The following is a 17989-nucleotide window of genomic DNA, read 5'->3' as shown; positions in this document are numbered from 1 at the left end:
TTCAGAACAAGAAAGAAAAACAAAAGATGACAGGAAACGCCACAGTGTTTCGAACACCTCAACTAGTGATTAGCCGTCTCGTCCACCGCCAAAGCTCGACTTAATTGCTTCAGTGGACCCCAGCCGCCAAGGTTGGAGAACACCCTCTCTTATGGACTTCTGTTGCTGCTGCTGCTGAGAGCTTGCTGTGAGTGTGTCCAACCAAGCTTCCGTTGTCGAAGGAAGAACTACTACTACTTACTACCTACTACTTACTACATCTTATGTAATAAGTTAAGGGTAATTCTACTTCAGACTAATATTTATTTATGTATTTTATTTATTAGAATAAAATAACAATAACAGTAATAATGATAATAATAATAATAATAATAATAATATTATTATTATTATTATAATTATTATTATTATTATTATTATTATTATTATTATTATTATTATTATTATTATTATTATTATTATTATTATTATTTTTACTACTACTACTACTACCACTGCAATCATTATTATGATTATAATGATAATGATAATAATAATAATAATAATAATAATAATAATAATAATAATTATTATTATTATTATTAATTATTATATTATTGTTATTATTATTATTATTATTATTATTATTATTATTTTATTATTATTATTATTATTATTATTATTATTGTTGTTGTTGTTGTTGTTGTTATCTGTGAAAATTTTATGGAAGATATGACAAACCTCATTAGAGAAGACATTCATTGTAGTCACCACCACTCAAACCAGCACACTGCTCGGCATAGAGTCATTCGTGCTGTAGAGTTGCCAGTGTGACCACACTGGACTTCATCCTGTCATCCATCATATATTTGGGTGATAGTTGTGTAACTGGAACCTTAAAACATTTATATTTCCCACAGGTTCAAGTGTTGCTGAGGGAAACAATACTCCACAGCTATTGGTTTCCCTGTGCTCGCCTCTTAAAACCAAACCCACGCCATTATAGACTTCCCTATTCAACTCTTAAAACCAAACTCCATTTCGTCTTTCACACTTAAAGGTAAGTTAGGTACTTTTCAGGTTAGTGACATGCAGGATACTAAACACAGATTATATAAAATTAATTTATTGACACAATAAATACAAACTCCTTGTCTATAGGCATTAAGAATTTGGATGTCTTCAAAATTGCATCTGGGGCTTGAATATCTAAAAATACTTCAAGACAATTTTCAATAAAAAAAAAAAAAATTCAGACAACAATTCGTTATGTACAATTATATTGCCAATGTTATATAAAGAAATATATATGTACAACTGTTTGTTTATTGTAACTAAATGCAGTTATATGAAATACTTTCAAGCCACAGATGGCCAACAAATCACAAAACCAGCCAGTGATTATTTTCAGAAATCCATTTTATATTTTCTTCAAGGAGAGGCATGTTGAAAAGCATAGAGATTTTATTGAACACTTGCAACTTATTTTCAAACTCCTTGTGGTTCTCCAGAGTCTTGAAGTGTCCACCACAGCTGCAGTGAACCGTCATGTTGGGCTGCTTCACCTGCAGGAGGAACACTGGGTGAGAACACCTCCAGCAGTGCTTAGAATGAGAGATACTGTGTGTGTGTGTGTGTGTGTGTGTGTGTGTGTGTGTGTGTGTGTGTGTGTGTGTGTGTGTGTGTGTGTGTGTGAGAGAGAGAGAGAGAGAGAGAGAGAGAGAGAGAGAGAGAGAGAGAGAGAGAGAGAGAGAGAGAGAGAGAGAGAGAGAGAGAGAGAGAGAGAGAGAATATGCAAGGCTGTGGTGAGTGACTGTGGTTCATAAACATACTGTCGGGGGACATACTGTGGGTCTGTGGGATGAGGTGGGGTGGAGAGAGAGAGAGAGAGAGAGAGAGAGAGAGAGAGAGAGAGAGAGAGAGAGAGAGAGAGAGAGAGAGAGAGAGAGAGAGAGAGAGAGAGAGAGAGAGAGAGAGAGAGAGGAGGGGGGGCTGTGACATATTGTGGGTCTGTATGAGAGAGATTCCTCCCTCCCTCCTCATTCACTTCATTACTTTTAGCCTCAATCTCTCAATTTTTCTTTGACACCTCTCCCCCATCCTCCAACACAAGACCCTAGTGGTTTGTTACCTCCAGACAGTTTTCACACTGCAGATCCTGAAGAACAAGAGCCATGGAATTGTTCTGAATCAAGTCAATCAGCTGCTGCTCGATGTCTCCCGTGGAGTACCTGGTGTCACACACCGGACAAAGCCACACACGCCTGAGGATGATGTAGTTCATTTATTAATTACACTCATTCCCGTGCAATACCTGGTCACTACAATCCTGTGCTAAGCCTTGTGCAGTCATAACTGTAATCCCACCCACAGAGATCTATTGTTGTGTATCCCACTTTTCCAACAAGAAGCTGTCTCACTGATAATTCTAGGTTGACAAATTTTAAATTATAGTAAATTTCATGTTCAGGCAGCTGTCTTAATGTTAAAATCAAATAATGTTGAAAAAGACTGCTGTGCAAAGGTGCAATCAACACTTAGGGAGGTGTTTGTTACCAAACAGGATACTCACATTCCACTTTCAGTAGTTTGATACACATCTTTACAAAGGTCAATGTTGCGGCAGTGGTTGCAGGAGTGGCAGATAACCTCTGGAAGGATGTATGACACACAAGGGTCTTTCCATTCAGCCTCGAGTGAAAACTCTCCAATGTTCAGTAGTTTAAGAAGATCTCTTCGGAGTTTGCACACCTGGAAAATACATTCAATATTAATAAAATGGAGAACTTCTAGAACATGTATTTTATTTTCACATTCTGAACCTCTCTCAGTCTTAAAACAGAAAAAAACTTACCTCTTGTGTCACAGTACTGTCAAGAGACAGTACTTTTGTTACACTTTTCACAAACTCAAGCGCTGGGAAGTGGTGGAATGAGGCAGTCAACAGCATGCTGTTTTCAGCGTCCTCCACCTCCTTACTGGCAGCCCCCTTCTTATGAATGCGCTGAGTCAGGAAGTACAGCTTTTGTGCCAGCTGACCAGCTACCAGTTCTCGAGCAAACTCTGCACAAGTCTTGTTGGAGTCTGCAGGGGGTGGCTGCTGAGAAGCTTGACTTGAGGGTTTTCTCTTCATTGGAGTATAGCCGGGAGTGTGGCAATTTGCCTCTTCCTGCAACTTCTCATAGATGGTGCAGATGTATGATGCTATGACATTGTTAAAGCTGGACTGGCAGTCACACCACTTGGGCAAGAACTCAGCAAGGTTCCAGGCCATTTCAATTAGAGGTCCTTCCTCATCAATAGTAGTATTACTTTGTTCTTCACTCTCAACAACTCCACTATTTGAATTTCTTATTTCCTCTTGACTCTCCTCACTGTCCTGAATTTCCTTGGGAAGCCTTCCTTTAATACCACCATGATTGGATGGATCTAACCACATGAGGTATTCCCAACACTGGTTAAAGGATAGATCGATGGAGTGGAAGAGCTCCTTGCCACGGATGCTGTTCACAACATACTGAACATAGGATATGGCATCTTCTAATCTCTTTTTTCTGGTGCAGAGTATAATTTTGTTGAAGTTGGCATGTACTATGACTGCTCCAAGTCTCTTGAACTCAGCAATGAGGTGAAGGAAGAGCTTCCGCATCAGGTTGCGCAGCATGCGATGCAGGGCCGGGTCATACAGGAGGGAGTTTGGATCATGCAGCCAGCGGTAAAAGTGTATAATCTGATAATCTGCAAACACATTCTTGTACACTGAGACATCACGCAGCCAAGCGGCAACCATCTGACGGAGAACTTTAAAAGCCGAGGCGCTGCGAGACGTCTCATCATAAACTGTGGCAGAGGAGTCTGGCCCACTCATCATGTCCTGCAGTGACGCCTGAGGAGCCGCATCAAAGGCCACACTGCTGCTAGTTCCCTCCATTTCATTAATATTGTTTGCCTGCAGAGTCAAAGAAAAGCAAAGTATCATGACATTATTCCATCTGTTTGACCACATAAAGTCATTAACATTTTCTATATAAAATTCAGTGCCTACCTAGTCTGATACCTATTCCTGGTAACATACATAGAAAAAGTGAGAGAGAATGGCAAAAATTACTCTAAGGCAGGAGTACTTGATTGTTTGAAAGGGAGACAGGAGGCTCAAGAAAGCAGTAGCTCACCTGGAGTATGGTAGTGACTGCCAGAGCATCAACATCCAGCTCGACACACACTGTGGAGTAACAGCTAGAGTGGTTGATTTGGGAAGTGACTGATATTCCATCAGGCTCTAACACTGCCCTGTTGTCATCATGTTCATGACCTCCAAGGTCTGGCCTGGGTCCTGGTGAGGCCCAAAGGACTGTGTTGTGCTTCTGCAGGTGCCTGGCATAGAAGAGATCTGCCCCAAAAGCTGTAGTGTCACGGGGAAGGTTGCCAACAGGAATGTGGAAGTAGCGACTCTGCTCCATGGAAGTTGAAAGCAGCTGCTTCACTCCTAGGAAGTGACGCACCATTGCACGTGCCCCTTTGTGCTGCCAGTCCAGGACGTTGTACATTGTCTCAGGGTCTGTTATGTGAATTGGTACCTGAGGAAACTCTCCTAGATCAGGCATCTGAGATGTCAAGCTTGTGAGCCTCATTGGAGACTGGACTGCCACCAGAGTGGGCCCTTTTTTCTCATCTCTGTAACTTTGCAAAACACGTTGAATTTGACGGTGTATTTTTCTAGCTTCTGTTTCAAACTTGACATCAAATTCAAAGTTGGCTTCTGGAAGATTTGAGTCTTCAATCCCACTAGCTATCCTTGTATTTCTTTCAGTATTGTATAAGTTTGCCATGTTTGGCATCTGATTGGTACGGACTGTGTCAAGCACAAAGATGCTCGCCTTTTTTGCTGTGGTTGAAGAAAATGCCAAACATAGCTTTGTTCCCGCTGGAGTGGTGGTAGAAATAGATATGACGCATGCTGCCTTCCTCTAAATACTGGTATTGAGCCACTGTTTTGAATTTCAATTGATTTAATTCAAATGTATCCGTTTCTCCCTGAGTAAGGGATCTGTCCACCACACACACACACCCAAGCTGGACCATGGCCCTGAACTCCAAGGGCACCTGTGGAGGACACAAAGAACCTTTATTAGGCAAGTATGGCACAAAAGCTATGGAAAGAGTCATGTGCAAGACTTTCAATTATATAACAAGAGGATCCTGACACCTGCACATGACACACCTGAGTTTCGTAAATCCCCTCCACGTCTGGGGAGGAGAGATCAGCCACCAGGCCGCTGCTGTGCTTCCTGAACACCTCTTCTGGCAGGCTGTACTCATAGAGGTGGTGCACCGGGTAGCAGCGAGGCAACGTCTTGTTCACCTTCCTCCAGGTTCCACTGTCATTCTCGGATTCCTCCTTGGGTGATCGCAGGTTGATGTAGAACACTCTAGGAATGATGAGCTTGATGAGATGAAGGTCACTACCCACCAAAGCCCACAGCTTGAACTGTCCTGGAGTGTTTGTCTCTGCAAGCTGAAACAAGAGGCCAATTTTCTATAATGTAAATAGTGCTAAACAATATGTACCCTAAAGCTCTCAGCTCACCAGTGTAGTATAATCTACAAGCAGCAGCTTAATTTTTATAAAGTTTTTATTGGTATGCCACCTTGCATGTGCAGGTTGAATCTCAGGTCATCTAGTGCTGCAGCACCCACCTGAATAATCTGCCAAGGAACATCCAGCAGTGTGCGGTGAGCCTGACGCAGGAAGCCCCCTAATGTCATGGCTGGCCCAGACCTCACCACTCTGCCACTGCCAGCCTCCCCCCTGCTCACCCCACCCCCAAAGGTCATCCAGTCTTTGCGTGTCCTCTTGGCCTGACTGCTCCTCTGCTGTTGTTGAAACTCCCACTTTTTCTTTTGGAATTGAATCCACGCCCGAAGCCCTTCCTGCATTAGAAATAACATATTAGCTGCCTGCAGGCTAGCTGAAAGGAATGAGAATGACTCACCATAATATAAAAGCTTTCACTCAATTGTGTATACATTCAGATTCTCCTGTGCAGCTGAGTTAGCACTAATAAAAAGGGAAGCACTAGCATTATTGGAGAGAGAGAGAGAGAGAGAGAGAGAGAGAGAGAGAGAGAGAGAGAGAGAGAGAGAGAGAGAGAGAGAGGGAGAGAGAGAGAGAGAGAGAGAGAGAGAGAGAGAGAGAGAGAGAGAGAGAGAGAGAGAGAGAGAGAGAGAGAGAGAGAGAGAGAGAGAGAGAGAGAGAGAGAGAGAGAGAGAGAGAGAGAGTGAGAGAGAGAGAGAGAGAGAGAGAGAGAGAGAGAGAGAGAGAGAGAGAGAGAGAGAGAGAGAGAGAGAGAGAGAGAGAGAGAGAGAGAGAGAGAGAGAGAGAGAGAGAGAGAGAGAGCTTGCAAATATTAGCTTTGAAAAGGAAGAAATTTATGAGCAAAGATATTTTTAGTAGAAATTATCTCTTCAGGCAAACTAACAAAGAAAAAAACACCTTACCTTAGAGCTTCCCATCTTGGGTGGGTTGCCCAAAGCATCCCTCCAACTCCTGTTCAGATGACTTGTGTCTGCCTGAAGTGAGTCTGCTGGTCTTTTGCGCTTGCTTGTCACAGCCGGTCCCAAAGCCTTTTTGTTTATAGAATTTGATGACAACACATCTTCTATATCAGGTGTTTCTTGGGATGCAAAAAGATCCTCAGACTGGAAAGGCATTCACAATATGAATTACTAGAATGAATTTACAACAGAATGTTAACTCCACAAGAATTACTCTATATTCTAGCCTGCTGCCTTGCTCCTTCTTATACTACATCTCTCATACAGCTTTTCATTGTTCAGGTATCTCCATCTCAAGACCATCTCAAATAACTGATTCACATAGCATAAGCTCTTGAGTAAAGGCCAAAAAAATGCACTGTCTTAAAAGTGTCATACCAACTCTTAAAGCAGTGGCCAACACTTATCAAGCTCTTACAGCCAATGTGGTCAATGTGAATAATCAGCAAACAATTTTAATAATAATACAATTTGTACTTCAATATCCATCCATCTTCACTACATACAAATACATCTCTCAGTGCTTTTCCCTCACTTTCTCACAAGACATGCCGTGCTTCCATACTCACATCCTCCTCCACTGTCTGGGGCCTCGGTGTGGGCTTGGCAATAACAGAGAACATGTCAGTAATACGTTTCTGCTTTAAGGTGTCGTTCCTCTCCATCATCCTCTTGTGCAACCACTTGGGGTGAGGCACTCGAGGCACTGGGTTCTCAACACCCTATTTGAATTAAGAAACCCAAGGAATTATCTCACTCCTGTACTTATTCTTAAACTTGCCTCATTTTCTCAACACTCAAAGTCCAGCTATTAAACCCAAAGAAGAATCTTACTATTCTACATATTCTTAACCCTTTCACTGCAGGACAACTAATTTCCTTTATCCATGTAAGATTTTTTAAACACTTACTTATGTGCTGGAATCACTTAAATAGTTCTTTGGCCTAGAAAAGACAAAATTAATCCTCTCCTCCCTTTTTTCTTTCTGTAACCATGGAGATATTTTTTACAGTGCTTGTAAAGCTAAGAAAGGAAGGCCATAGCAGTGGAACATTAAATATCTTCAAAACATTCCTCCAAATAAATGTATGTTCAATATATATTTCTTTATGATAAATATATTTCTGAGGAGACCATAACTTACCTGGAGAGCAGCAGGTATAGTAACAATCTTCATAATTGTGCCTGACAGTCTCTCAATGTAATAGTTCCAATCCAAAATGTTTCTGATGTCAAAGTTGCAGAGGGAGGGATCCTTGAGCCAGCGCCGCAGGTAGTGGTGCTTCACGGACGGCTCCGTCTGGAAGATGTTAAGGGGAATGGCTCTGGAAGGGAATATAACAGTGACTTATTTATCTGAGAGGGGATATACTGTGCCTATGAAATCGACGAAGAGTAAAAGTGGCAAATTACACATTATTCCAAGTTATCACCAATCCTACTCTATCAATCTTCTTCACAGATTAATCCCTGTTCTGGGTCACCATTTCTGATAAGCCTTTTTCTGATGCTCCTATCTTAAGACATTCTTTCAACTAAACATTCTGCACTGTCAATAACCACACAATTTTACTTACTCATATTGTTAAATCCATGAAACATACATCTAGAGAAAATACATCAAATGACTTCATAGCAAGTAGACACAAGGAAAACCAACCTCTCAGTCACTGGGGCTCCATCTGGCTTCTTGGATATGATGTAGCGGCAGCTCAGCCCTGCGTCCTTCACCATCTGGTCACCAAGGAATTCAGCGAGTCTCTTGGCGGTGGAGATGGAAGTGGATTTCTGGTTACCATATTCCTCAAGTTTCTTGCTCATGGATCTGTTCTCAGCAATCAGCTCAAACAGCTCTGAGTCTGGCATGTTGGCAGCCTTGCTGTACAAGACATCCAGCCAGTAGTCTGCAACCTGCCAAGGCAATAGTCAATCATGTAAGATACAAAAAGGTCCTCAGAAAGATGTTCAAAATATCAGCTACTAAAATCAATATACATCTGAAGGTTAACTGGATAATTTCAATATGTAAGGAAATACAAGCTTTAAGTCTCAGTTTATATAAGAAAAGGGAAATCCTTTTTAATGGAGTAGGGAAGGTGCTACATTAGTCCTTTAGGTGCACTCATAAGTCCTCAGAGGTGCTCTCCTAAGAGTGGCAAGACATTGAAGATGATGTGCTTGAAACACATCCAGCTGGTGTGCTCCTCACCGTGGCTACGCTGGCATAACAAGACTCCAAGGTGTCTCCTTGCAGAAAGGCACTAAACACAGATGACTGGAAGATCTTGATGAGCTGCAGCTCCCCTCGACGCTTCACCTCAAAACCTTTCAGTTCTGCCAGTGAACCGTCAAACTCAAACACAGCATAACGTTTCTTCAGCTTCTTCCCTTCCTCTTTGGATGCTGGGAGTATCATGGCTTTGTAGGGGCCGTCAACCTGCACCACAACATGCACTCCATTACCACAAGCAACAATCCACATGAGTCAACAATCTACATGAAGAACAGCAAGAACTTTCATTATGGTAGAGAAATATCTTCATGCCAAGAACCCCACCTCTCATAAGTGTGTGTGCAAGGTGTCCAGTGGGCAGTACCTCAAGCATAAGGAAAAAAATTTTGTCATTTATTATCTTTTAAAATAATGTTAACTTACATGATGAATGACTGAAAAAATATTATCCTTCTTCACTATTTTTTCTTTTCTCACATCAAATCACACACCTGTTTGTTCAAGTTCATGGGGTAAGTACACTAAAGTTCACGAGGCAAGCACACTAACCTCAAAGAAGATGGAGTTTTCTGACCGCACAGAATACTCCAGATTCTCGGGATCCACGAGGTCGTGGTACTGGTGGTTGGTGTAGTGGTCCTTGACCATGACGTTGAGCATGGCGCCCGGATACTCTATGACAACCTTGGCCTTCTTGGGATTGGTTGTGGTGATGGTGTACTTCTCTGGGAAGGAGTCAGGAAGGATGCACCAAATGCCGTCAGTGTCCAGCTCAAGAGGACGACCAATCTGTGGGAAAGATGTGTATATGAGACATGGCTATACTTAAGAATTAAAAGAAACAAAAGAAAATAAAGGAAGTTGCAAGAAGCCATCAGAACTACAGGTGGCAGTCTCTATATGAAACATACCTACCTTTTTCCACCTATCATCCTCATCCATAAATTCATCTGATCTTTTCAAGCTCCCTAATGACTCCTGACATTGTAGAATTTCCCCTTTTTAAAAGCTCTAAACATACAAACTTTATTCCCTCCTCATATAAATCCACAAACCATCACCAAACTTATTTCATGACTTTCCAAAGCAGTACCATTTCTCCTGAGGATGTTAACCAGCTCAATATTTCTCTAAATTAAATTTTTTTTCTGAATATCAAAATCCTGGTCACCTCATCATCACTATTCTATATGTCTTGATTTTCCTTTACATGGTTGGATAGCTTGAGAATCTCCCACTTTTGCAGTCATGGACAATCTCTTCCCTCATGTCCATCCTCAAGTGTCCCTCAAATCACCATTCTCAGATTTTCTTCCATGTTTCCACTGGTCTTCTTATTATAACCTCCCACTTTTGCAGTCATGGACAAGGACAATCTCTACCTGATGCACACCCTTATGTCTTCCTCAAAACATCATCCTTAGGTCTTCTCTTCCCACTGATCTCCTTACAATTACAAGCTCTTTCCTCATGCTCATCCTTCTCATGTCTCCCTAAAAATACCATCCTCAGGTCTTCCATCTTTCCACTAGTCTTACAATTACCTCCCACTTTTGCAGTCATGGACAATCTCTTCTTTCACTTGGGCTTCCCAGTTTCTCAATCAACACATCAATCATGTACATCCTTCTCATATCTCCCTCAAAACACCATCCTCAGGTCTTCTACCTTTCCACAAGTCTCCTCACAACCCTTTACAATGCTCACCTGCTCAATGATCTCCCTGGAGCGGGTGATGATGGTTGCCCCAGTGTAGCACACAATGCCTGCCATCTCCATGGAATGCCAGCGGGAGCCCTTCCTCATCACATACCCATAGAAGGAGTTGAGGATGCACTTGTGAGCCAGCTGCAGGGAGTCGTACAGCACCGCCTTTGCATTGGCTGCCTTGATCTCTGATGGATCTCCCTGAGGATCAGCAAAAAATGAAGTAAACACTGGAACAGTAAAAAGTGAAGTAAACATAAGAACTGTAAAAGTGAGTGGTGAGAGCATCTGTTGTAGTGTTATCCTCCTAGAATTATTGTTTCTTCCTGGTTGCAAAATCATCTAACAATATCTAAATCAGATGCATTAGTACATCATGTAAGTAAAAACTATTGCTTTGGACCACAGGATAAATGAACTGATAAACTGATAACCTGCCCAAACCTGCCATCAATACATCTTTGGGGATAGCCATCTCATGCTGGTGCAGGATATGAACAAGCACAAACCTTCTCCTGTGCCTTTGCCACATCCTTCTTGGCCACCTTCAGCAGTCCCTTGTACTCGTAGCGGCGGTCCCTAAAGGAGCGCACAGTGCTGATGTAGAAGCTGTTCTCTCGCTGGCAAATTGTTTGCCAGCGTTCCTCAGTGCGGGTGGTCTTGGTCTTCTTGTAAGCCTTGCGACAGTAGTCCTGAAGACGCTTCTTTTCCACAGCTGCCTGCTCTTCCCTGCGAATGTCATGATGATGTGAAAATGTTAGGAATACAATAAGTGATTACAGTCACACCATACTGAAAGAGGTAGGTATTCAGAAAATCTAAAAATCATCAGTTACCTATTTCACAAAAGGATTCTATGACTACAGTCAATTTCCCTGAAGGGATTAGCCAAGAAAGACCTTCATTTGTTTCTGTTCAATCGGTCAACTCCTGCACACTTCTTCACTCATTGTCAGGCATACCAACACTGTCCTCCCACACAAAGATCACTAAAGCAGCACATACTTGTTCAGCTGGTGAAATGCCCTGCGCTCTCCGCCTGGCTCAGCCGGAGGGAAGTGCTCTGTCTCCAGCTGCAGCTTAAGTTGTTGGAACTCACTACGTGAAGCTGGCATGACATCACCACGCCAGATCCAGGACATCTTGCGCTGGCATGTGGCTCCTGGCTTGTTGAAATCACACACAGCACAAGCACTCTCATCAACCTGAAGGACAAACAATCCAGTTAGCAATAATTCTTAGTGATGTGCAGTGGATAGAATAATGACATCAAGGGCAGCACTGTTACTGATGTGACGCACCACGGTGAGTGGAAGGGCAGTCCACTCACAGTCAGCACTAGGAGCGGTTGTACTTATACCACAGGCACTTTGAATAATTTTAAGAGGCATGAGTAAAAGAAAGACACTGGTTGCATCTTTTACATCCCTACTTCACCAAGAAATCTCCTATCCTTTCCTCCAGGATGGCAGCAGTGGCCTGACAAGCCACCGACATGTGGTCCACGCCAACACTCACCATGGCAGATGGCTGCAAGCGGTTTGTGAGGATGATATTGGGGTACATGGCGCCCACATCCAAGTGGTAGATGAGAGGCTTCTTCAGACAATATGGTGAGTCCCGCAAGTTTGCCAGCTTTGCCTTGATGTCTTCCACCACCTCAGTGTAGTTGGTCACTTGGTCCAATGGAATGCCTTGCTCAACCTCAATACAGAACTTGATGGTGCGCTCCACATTGTTCAGAAGCTTCTGGTATGCTTCTGGCACCTGAAAAAACAGCTTTCCTTGAATCCTTGAGCATCATAATGTGTATTGCCATGAGAATACACCAGGAAATTACACTACACTCTGGCAAAACCATATAGACACAACCTACCATCCTAAAGCTGCAGGGAATGTCTGCTCGAAAAACCCCAGACTCAATGGCCTCCACGTGGCCTCCAACGTATGTCTCCTGGTCCAGCACATGGCCATCAGCGGTCTGCTTGTTTAGGATGGACTGTTGTTTGTTGGGGTAGACAATATTGGCATGGTAGGCCTGCACCATCAACAACGCCTCACACAGAGTACCTGAACCCTTGCGCAGCACCTACAGGACAAATCCAAATAAAATTAAACAGTGAAAGAACATAAAATAGCTTATCTATGAATTCTTCAATATCTCAAACTATCTCTAAGACCAATTAACTGCCCCAGTACCTCGTCAGGCTCCATGGGAATGATGGTGCACAGAGCCACAATGAAGGGATGGACGTACTTCATGTAAAGGTAGTAAGTTGCCACGGCATCTGACACGGAATAGTTTGCCAGAACCTGCAAAACAAGGTACACAAGTATTGTTTACAGATGTGAAGCAAACTATTGTGGAAATACAATGCAGAAAAGAAACAATTGGTCACCTCACCTGTGGCTGCTCTACTGCAAAGGTACACATGTCTTCTGGATCTATTTCCACTGGATCATAATGCAGCTTGGCCTTGGCCACGGCCTTCAGGTTCTGAGATCCAACAGGTAAGTATGAATCTCTCTTCACCCAGCTGTTGAAAATATTACTGAGGTGAAGACAATGATGAAAATGATAAAGGATGAATAATGACAAGTTCAACAGTACTATAACTTTCATAATACAATTACAACACTGCACCAGAAGCAGTTCACATCCAACAGGTGACTTCAAATCTCTTCACCCAGCTATTACAAATTTTACTTAGGTAAAGACAGCAATGGAAAAGATAAGACTGAATAATGATAAAACTCAACAGTACTATAAATTTCATAACACAATCAAAGCACCACACCAGAAGCAGTCCATGTGCATGCTGGGTCGGGAGGAATAGACGCCATCACGGCTCTTTGCAAAGCCAATCTCCTTGGCCATGTCCATGTCGTGCATCTTGGCCCGAGCCTCCACAAACGGCCAATCAAAGAAATCTCCGTTGTATGTGACAAAGATGTGCGGTTTCACCTGAACAAATGAGAAGAAAGAAAAGTTTAAGTTCAACTCACTAACTACAGACACACAGCACTGTGACAACGATGCACAACAGAATACAAAATAAAAAACTACAATGCACCTCTAGAATGTGATCAAAGAATCTCCTGATCACGTTCTTTTCATTTGGCTCGTTGAAAACGGTGAAGGGTCCCTCAAACTCTGGCCGTGGCGTATACTCAAAGTCCTCCACATCCTCTGTCACTATTTCCCGGTTGACAATCAGGAATCCCTGTAGATCAAATGTGCATCTATTCATCCTTATGTACATGTGTGTGTGTTTGTGTGTGTGTGTGTGTGTGTGTGTGTGTGTGTGTGTGTGTGTGTGTGTGTGTGTGTGTGTGTGTGTGTGTGTGTGTGTGTGTGTGTGTGTGTGTGTGTGTGTGTGTAAGCTTTAAAAATACATATAATTTCAATAACCAATCAAAGCTACACCAATTCATCCCTTTGTGCATATGTGTGTGAGCTTTGAAAATACATATAATTTCAATAACCAAATGAGATACAGTAAAATCCCTCTCATCCGGCAGCTTCAAGTATCCGGCACATTTTTCCCCGAGCCTTAAAATCAACAAAAAATCAATGTGTACTCATAAAATCGATTAAAATTCCCACGCGAGGCATACTTTGTCCCCTCGCTACCAGACCGCACTGCTTTGCGCCACCCACGGCCCACTGCACTGTGTTTACTCAGTGACTCAGTCCCGCGTGTGCACTGTTTATCGCCTGACGCCTTCATCATGCCTAAAGTTGCAGAAAAGAGGAAGCATGTTGTGCTTACACTTAAGCAGCTGATTAAGATCAGCTGATCTTTGTTATGGTAAGATGCGTGAGTGTAGGGTGGTGATTGTGGACATAATTTCACTTCTATTCAAGTATCCGGCATGTCGGCGGTCCCGTTGATGCCGGATAAGAGGGATTTTACTGTATTCTTCAGGAACCAGAGCAAACAGCAGATTTCTATTAGTGGTGGGCTGCAAGCTGCTGTAATCCAGCGTTGGCTCTCACCTGCCCATCAATCATGTATGAGATCATCATGACTTGGTCTGAGTTGGGGTCTGGAAACTTAAGGGGCAGTTTGGTGGTCTCGATGTCATAGGCCAGCACAATGCAGTCGGGCCACACCAGCAGGTCCTCCCGCCGTGTGATGGAGGGGAAGCCTGTGCTGCACCTCTGGATGGAGTACCACAGCCCCACAAAGATTTTGCAGTCAATGGAGACCCGCACATGGTAGGGGACATCATACTCCCTGAGAAAAAGAACATAGGAAAATAAAGGAAGTTGCAAGAAACCATCAGACCTAAACACAGTAGTCCCAGTATGAAACAAAATTATCTATTTTTATCTATCACTGCCATCCATAAATCTGTCCAATTTTTCTAAAGCTCCTAATAACTCTACACATCATCAAGAATGTATGTGTCTGTAATGAACATTAGTAATCACTAATGATAAGAGAAATATATTTGAGATTGAAATTGACACTTTTTTTTAGCACTTGTGTACCTGATGTCCAAGATGTTCTCCAGATGGTCCTGCATGCGCTTGTTACCATCACTTGTCTCCCCAGCAAAGTGAGCCGACAGCATCTCTGTGAACACAGTCTTGGAGCTCGCCACCTCTTTGTTCCTTCTGACAGCAGTGTTGATGGTGTTTCTCACCTAAAGAATGAAAAAGATGAAAGAATATATTTTTAATGAACTTCAGCCATGTTTATCTGAGGTATTCATGTAATTTATTTTTATTTCTTAACTGCACACTTGCAATTTTTGTTCTAGTCAAACTTAAGCATAAACCAATAAAACATTATCCATGATAAATCCACACAACAGTCATGGCTACACTAGAAGTGTCTGCAGCAATGTATATTGCTGAAACAATATCTTACTTTCACAAGATCATTCACAGTCATGAAAGAAAGCTTCAGTAAAGTCTGCTTCAGCCCACTCAAGTGATTGTCCTGCAAGATAAAATAGCACAAGTAAGGCACAGCTATTACATTAACATGTATTTCAAAAGATGATTGATGCTATTGTATTAAAAATTCCCTCTATATACAACAATTACAGCAACCTTTACTTTGGAAGATAAAGAATGCAATGTTCAGGAAGGACAAAGCTTTACTAAGCTTACCAGATCCAGATCTTCCTTTTTAACAACTTCCACTTTAGAAATCATACCAGAAAACTTCTTGGACAAAAAAGTAGCAACTTCCTGAGTGACTTCCTTCTTGGTCATGACATAGAAGTATGGCTGGTATGGCAGTGACACCTGGGGGAACACAGCACCATTACTGAACACATCTAGAAGGGAAGCATTGGTATAACACAGCAACATTGCAGACCACAGCTGAGAGTAAGGAAGCATTGGTATAACACAGCAACATTGCTGACCACAGCTAGGAGGAAGGAAGGAAGCATTGGTATAACACAGAATCATTACTGACCACAGCTGAGAGGAAGGAAGCATCAGTATAACACAGCAGATGGCAATCTTCTCACCTTGAATCTGGATCCATCTTCCTTGATGAAGTAGTAGTCGACAGCACTGATTAACCTTTTCTCTTCATTAAGAATTTCAGTCTGTTGAATAAAATAGACATTTACATTGGCACAATTAAGTAAATAAACATAAAGGTATACCTAGTGCTTATCTTCTGTTTAATAAAGATACAAAGTCCTAAGAAAAAAAGATTCCTAGTCCTGCTTTGCATTAACTGGTCTGGATTCTATTAAATTATCAAGAACTAACTGACAAAACTAAACAAATTACAAATAAGCTTTATATAACTGTTTAACAATCATGGGATAACACTGAAATAACAGTAGCATTTTTATCTGAAGGTGGGTTAGGTCTGGTTTGGTTTAGATTCATTAAGTTGACTAATTTGACAGCTAATCCCTTCACTGTGTAAATCACAAGTTCAAAAAGCATAATATTTTGCTCAGAAATAAACAGTCAAGTGTCTGTAAATTGGCAGACTAAGGTCATTTCCATAATCCCTCAATCGTTTCACTAGCAGGGTATTATTAAGAAAACTCTAACCTGCTATAAACCTGAGTGATGAAAATGCAAAACTGTACATGTCCTTTTTTTATTCTAAGGTCAACACTTTCTATGCTGTCAAAATAATTCACATGATTTTTTTTTTTTCACGCATTTCTTAGACCAAGTTAGAGTTTTCCTAATAGCATCTAGTAATTATGCCCAACACATCAGCCTCATTCCCCTGTCCCATGCAGTCCCTGGCAGAGTGCAGGACGTTCCACACTCACAGGATGCATGTTGAGCAGCCAGCCCACCATCTCCAGTGGCTTGGTGTACCGCACAAACCCAAACTTTTCATCTGTGGCGTCATTCTCCAGGCTCTGCTGCAAGCGTCTCTCAGAACCGTCACCTGCCCCACTGGAAAGGAGAAATATCTTTGTAACTTTCCTGAAATTTAAATGTTATTACTGAGACTTCTACATGCAAACACAACACACTCAGTCCTGTGGTTTCTCTTATATGCTGAAATGACAGTGAGTTGCAATTACTAAGTCTCTTAGAACTGTCACTGGCCCCACTGGATAAGGAGAATATCTTTGTTACTTCTCAGATATTTAATTGCCATTACTGAATCTTCTATAAGCACACTCAGTCCAACCAGGTGAGCCAATTTTTATTCCTTCAATTGAATCTGATATATACTGATCTCCCTAAACACTTTATTAAGAAGCCTGCCATAAAGTAAACCTGTGAATGACAACTAACCAACATCGCACTGAAATATTCGCAAATTACCCACCATCTGTCAAATCATGAAACTACTCATTAAATGTTATCCTAATTGCATTAACACAAGCATTCACTACAAATTTAATTAATCCACACTACTAATAGGCTTTCAGGATCATGGAAATATCATAGCCTGGATGTGTACAATAAAAGCTCACACCCACAAAAGAATGAAAGGAAAGGACGATTCACCACCACCACCACCACCACCACCATCACTCACCTCGCATCTCCCTCCTTATTACCACTAAATCTATCAGGTTTGAACTTCCCCGTGTTCTGGAGAGGCATCTTGGTATCCTCTTTAGCAACACAAGGCCAGGGGGAGCAGGGACACGGGGTAAATCAGGCACACATGACAGGAAACCCTCAGCCGTCCCACAACAACAAGAGTCAGCTGTAAAAATGCGCGCCAAAATTCTGCTTCGGTCCTCATCTGGCGCCAATTCTGAAACATTTCTGCTCGCACCTTCACAACGGGGTTTTCGTTTTTTTTTTTTTTTTTTTTTAATGGTTATAGTGATATATCAATAAGTTGTTTTTTATATATATTATTAAAAAGAGAAATACTCTTGAAAACCCAGTCAATCATCTTTGTTTCCCTTGATAATAGTCGTGGGACCATATTCTGAAACACTTCTGCGCCGCATCTCCATTACTTTCAAAAGGATATGGGTGAAATGGCACGGAGTTTTAAGGATGTTTGTATGGTTATAGTATAAAATTATTAAGATTGCTATATTAT

General features: G+C 41.9%; 1 protein-coding gene and 1 long non-coding RNA gene across 4 annotated transcripts; one reads left to right on the top strand and one right to left on the bottom strand.

Moving 5' to 3' along the window:
* Positions 1–9: 9 nt before the first annotated feature.
* Positions 10–2259, top strand: LOC135089088 (uncharacterized). Of its 3 annotated transcripts, none has more exons than XR_010261386.1 (4): positions 10–279; positions 900–1039; positions 1491–1562; positions 2121–2259. It is a non-coding gene; the product is annotated as an uncharacterized LOC135089088 (long non-coding RNA). The 3 variants fall into 3 exon arrangements; XR_010261384.1 differs by having other exon boundaries at positions 12–265; XR_010261385.1 differs by having other exon boundaries at positions 16–187.
* LOC135089086 (DNA polymerase epsilon catalytic subunit A-like) lies at positions 1090–17666 on the bottom strand. Its single transcript, XM_063984306.1, is given in 30 exon segments — positions 1090–1544; positions 2111–2243; positions 2552–2730; positions 2834–3928; positions 4152–4871; positions 4873–5082; positions 5201–5494; positions 5677–5910; positions 6478–6678; positions 7104–7256; positions 7680–7860; positions 8196–8446; positions 8745–8972; positions 9318–9557; positions 10476–10676; positions 10985–11204; positions 11481–11680; positions 11994–12242; positions 12352–12564; positions 12675–12788; positions 12880–13012; positions 13274–13440; positions 13550–13699; positions 14476–14716; positions 14974–15128; positions 15356–15427; positions 15601–15738; positions 15969–16049; positions 16743–16872; positions 17468–17666. Coding segments are annotated over 30 exon segments (6834 nt in total). The 5' UTR covers positions 17536–17666; the 3' UTR covers positions 1090–1361.
* Between the last annotated feature and the right edge of the window lie 323 nt (positions 17667–17989).

This window comes from Scylla paramamosain, chromosome 32 (genome assembly GCF_035594125.1).
Source record: "Scylla paramamosain isolate STU-SP2022 chromosome 32, ASM3559412v1, whole genome shotgun sequence".
NCBI classification, from domain to species: Eukaryota; Metazoa; Arthropoda; class Malacostraca; order Decapoda; family Portunidae; genus Scylla; species Scylla paramamosain.
This window is presented reverse-complemented; position numbering and strand designations above follow the sequence as displayed.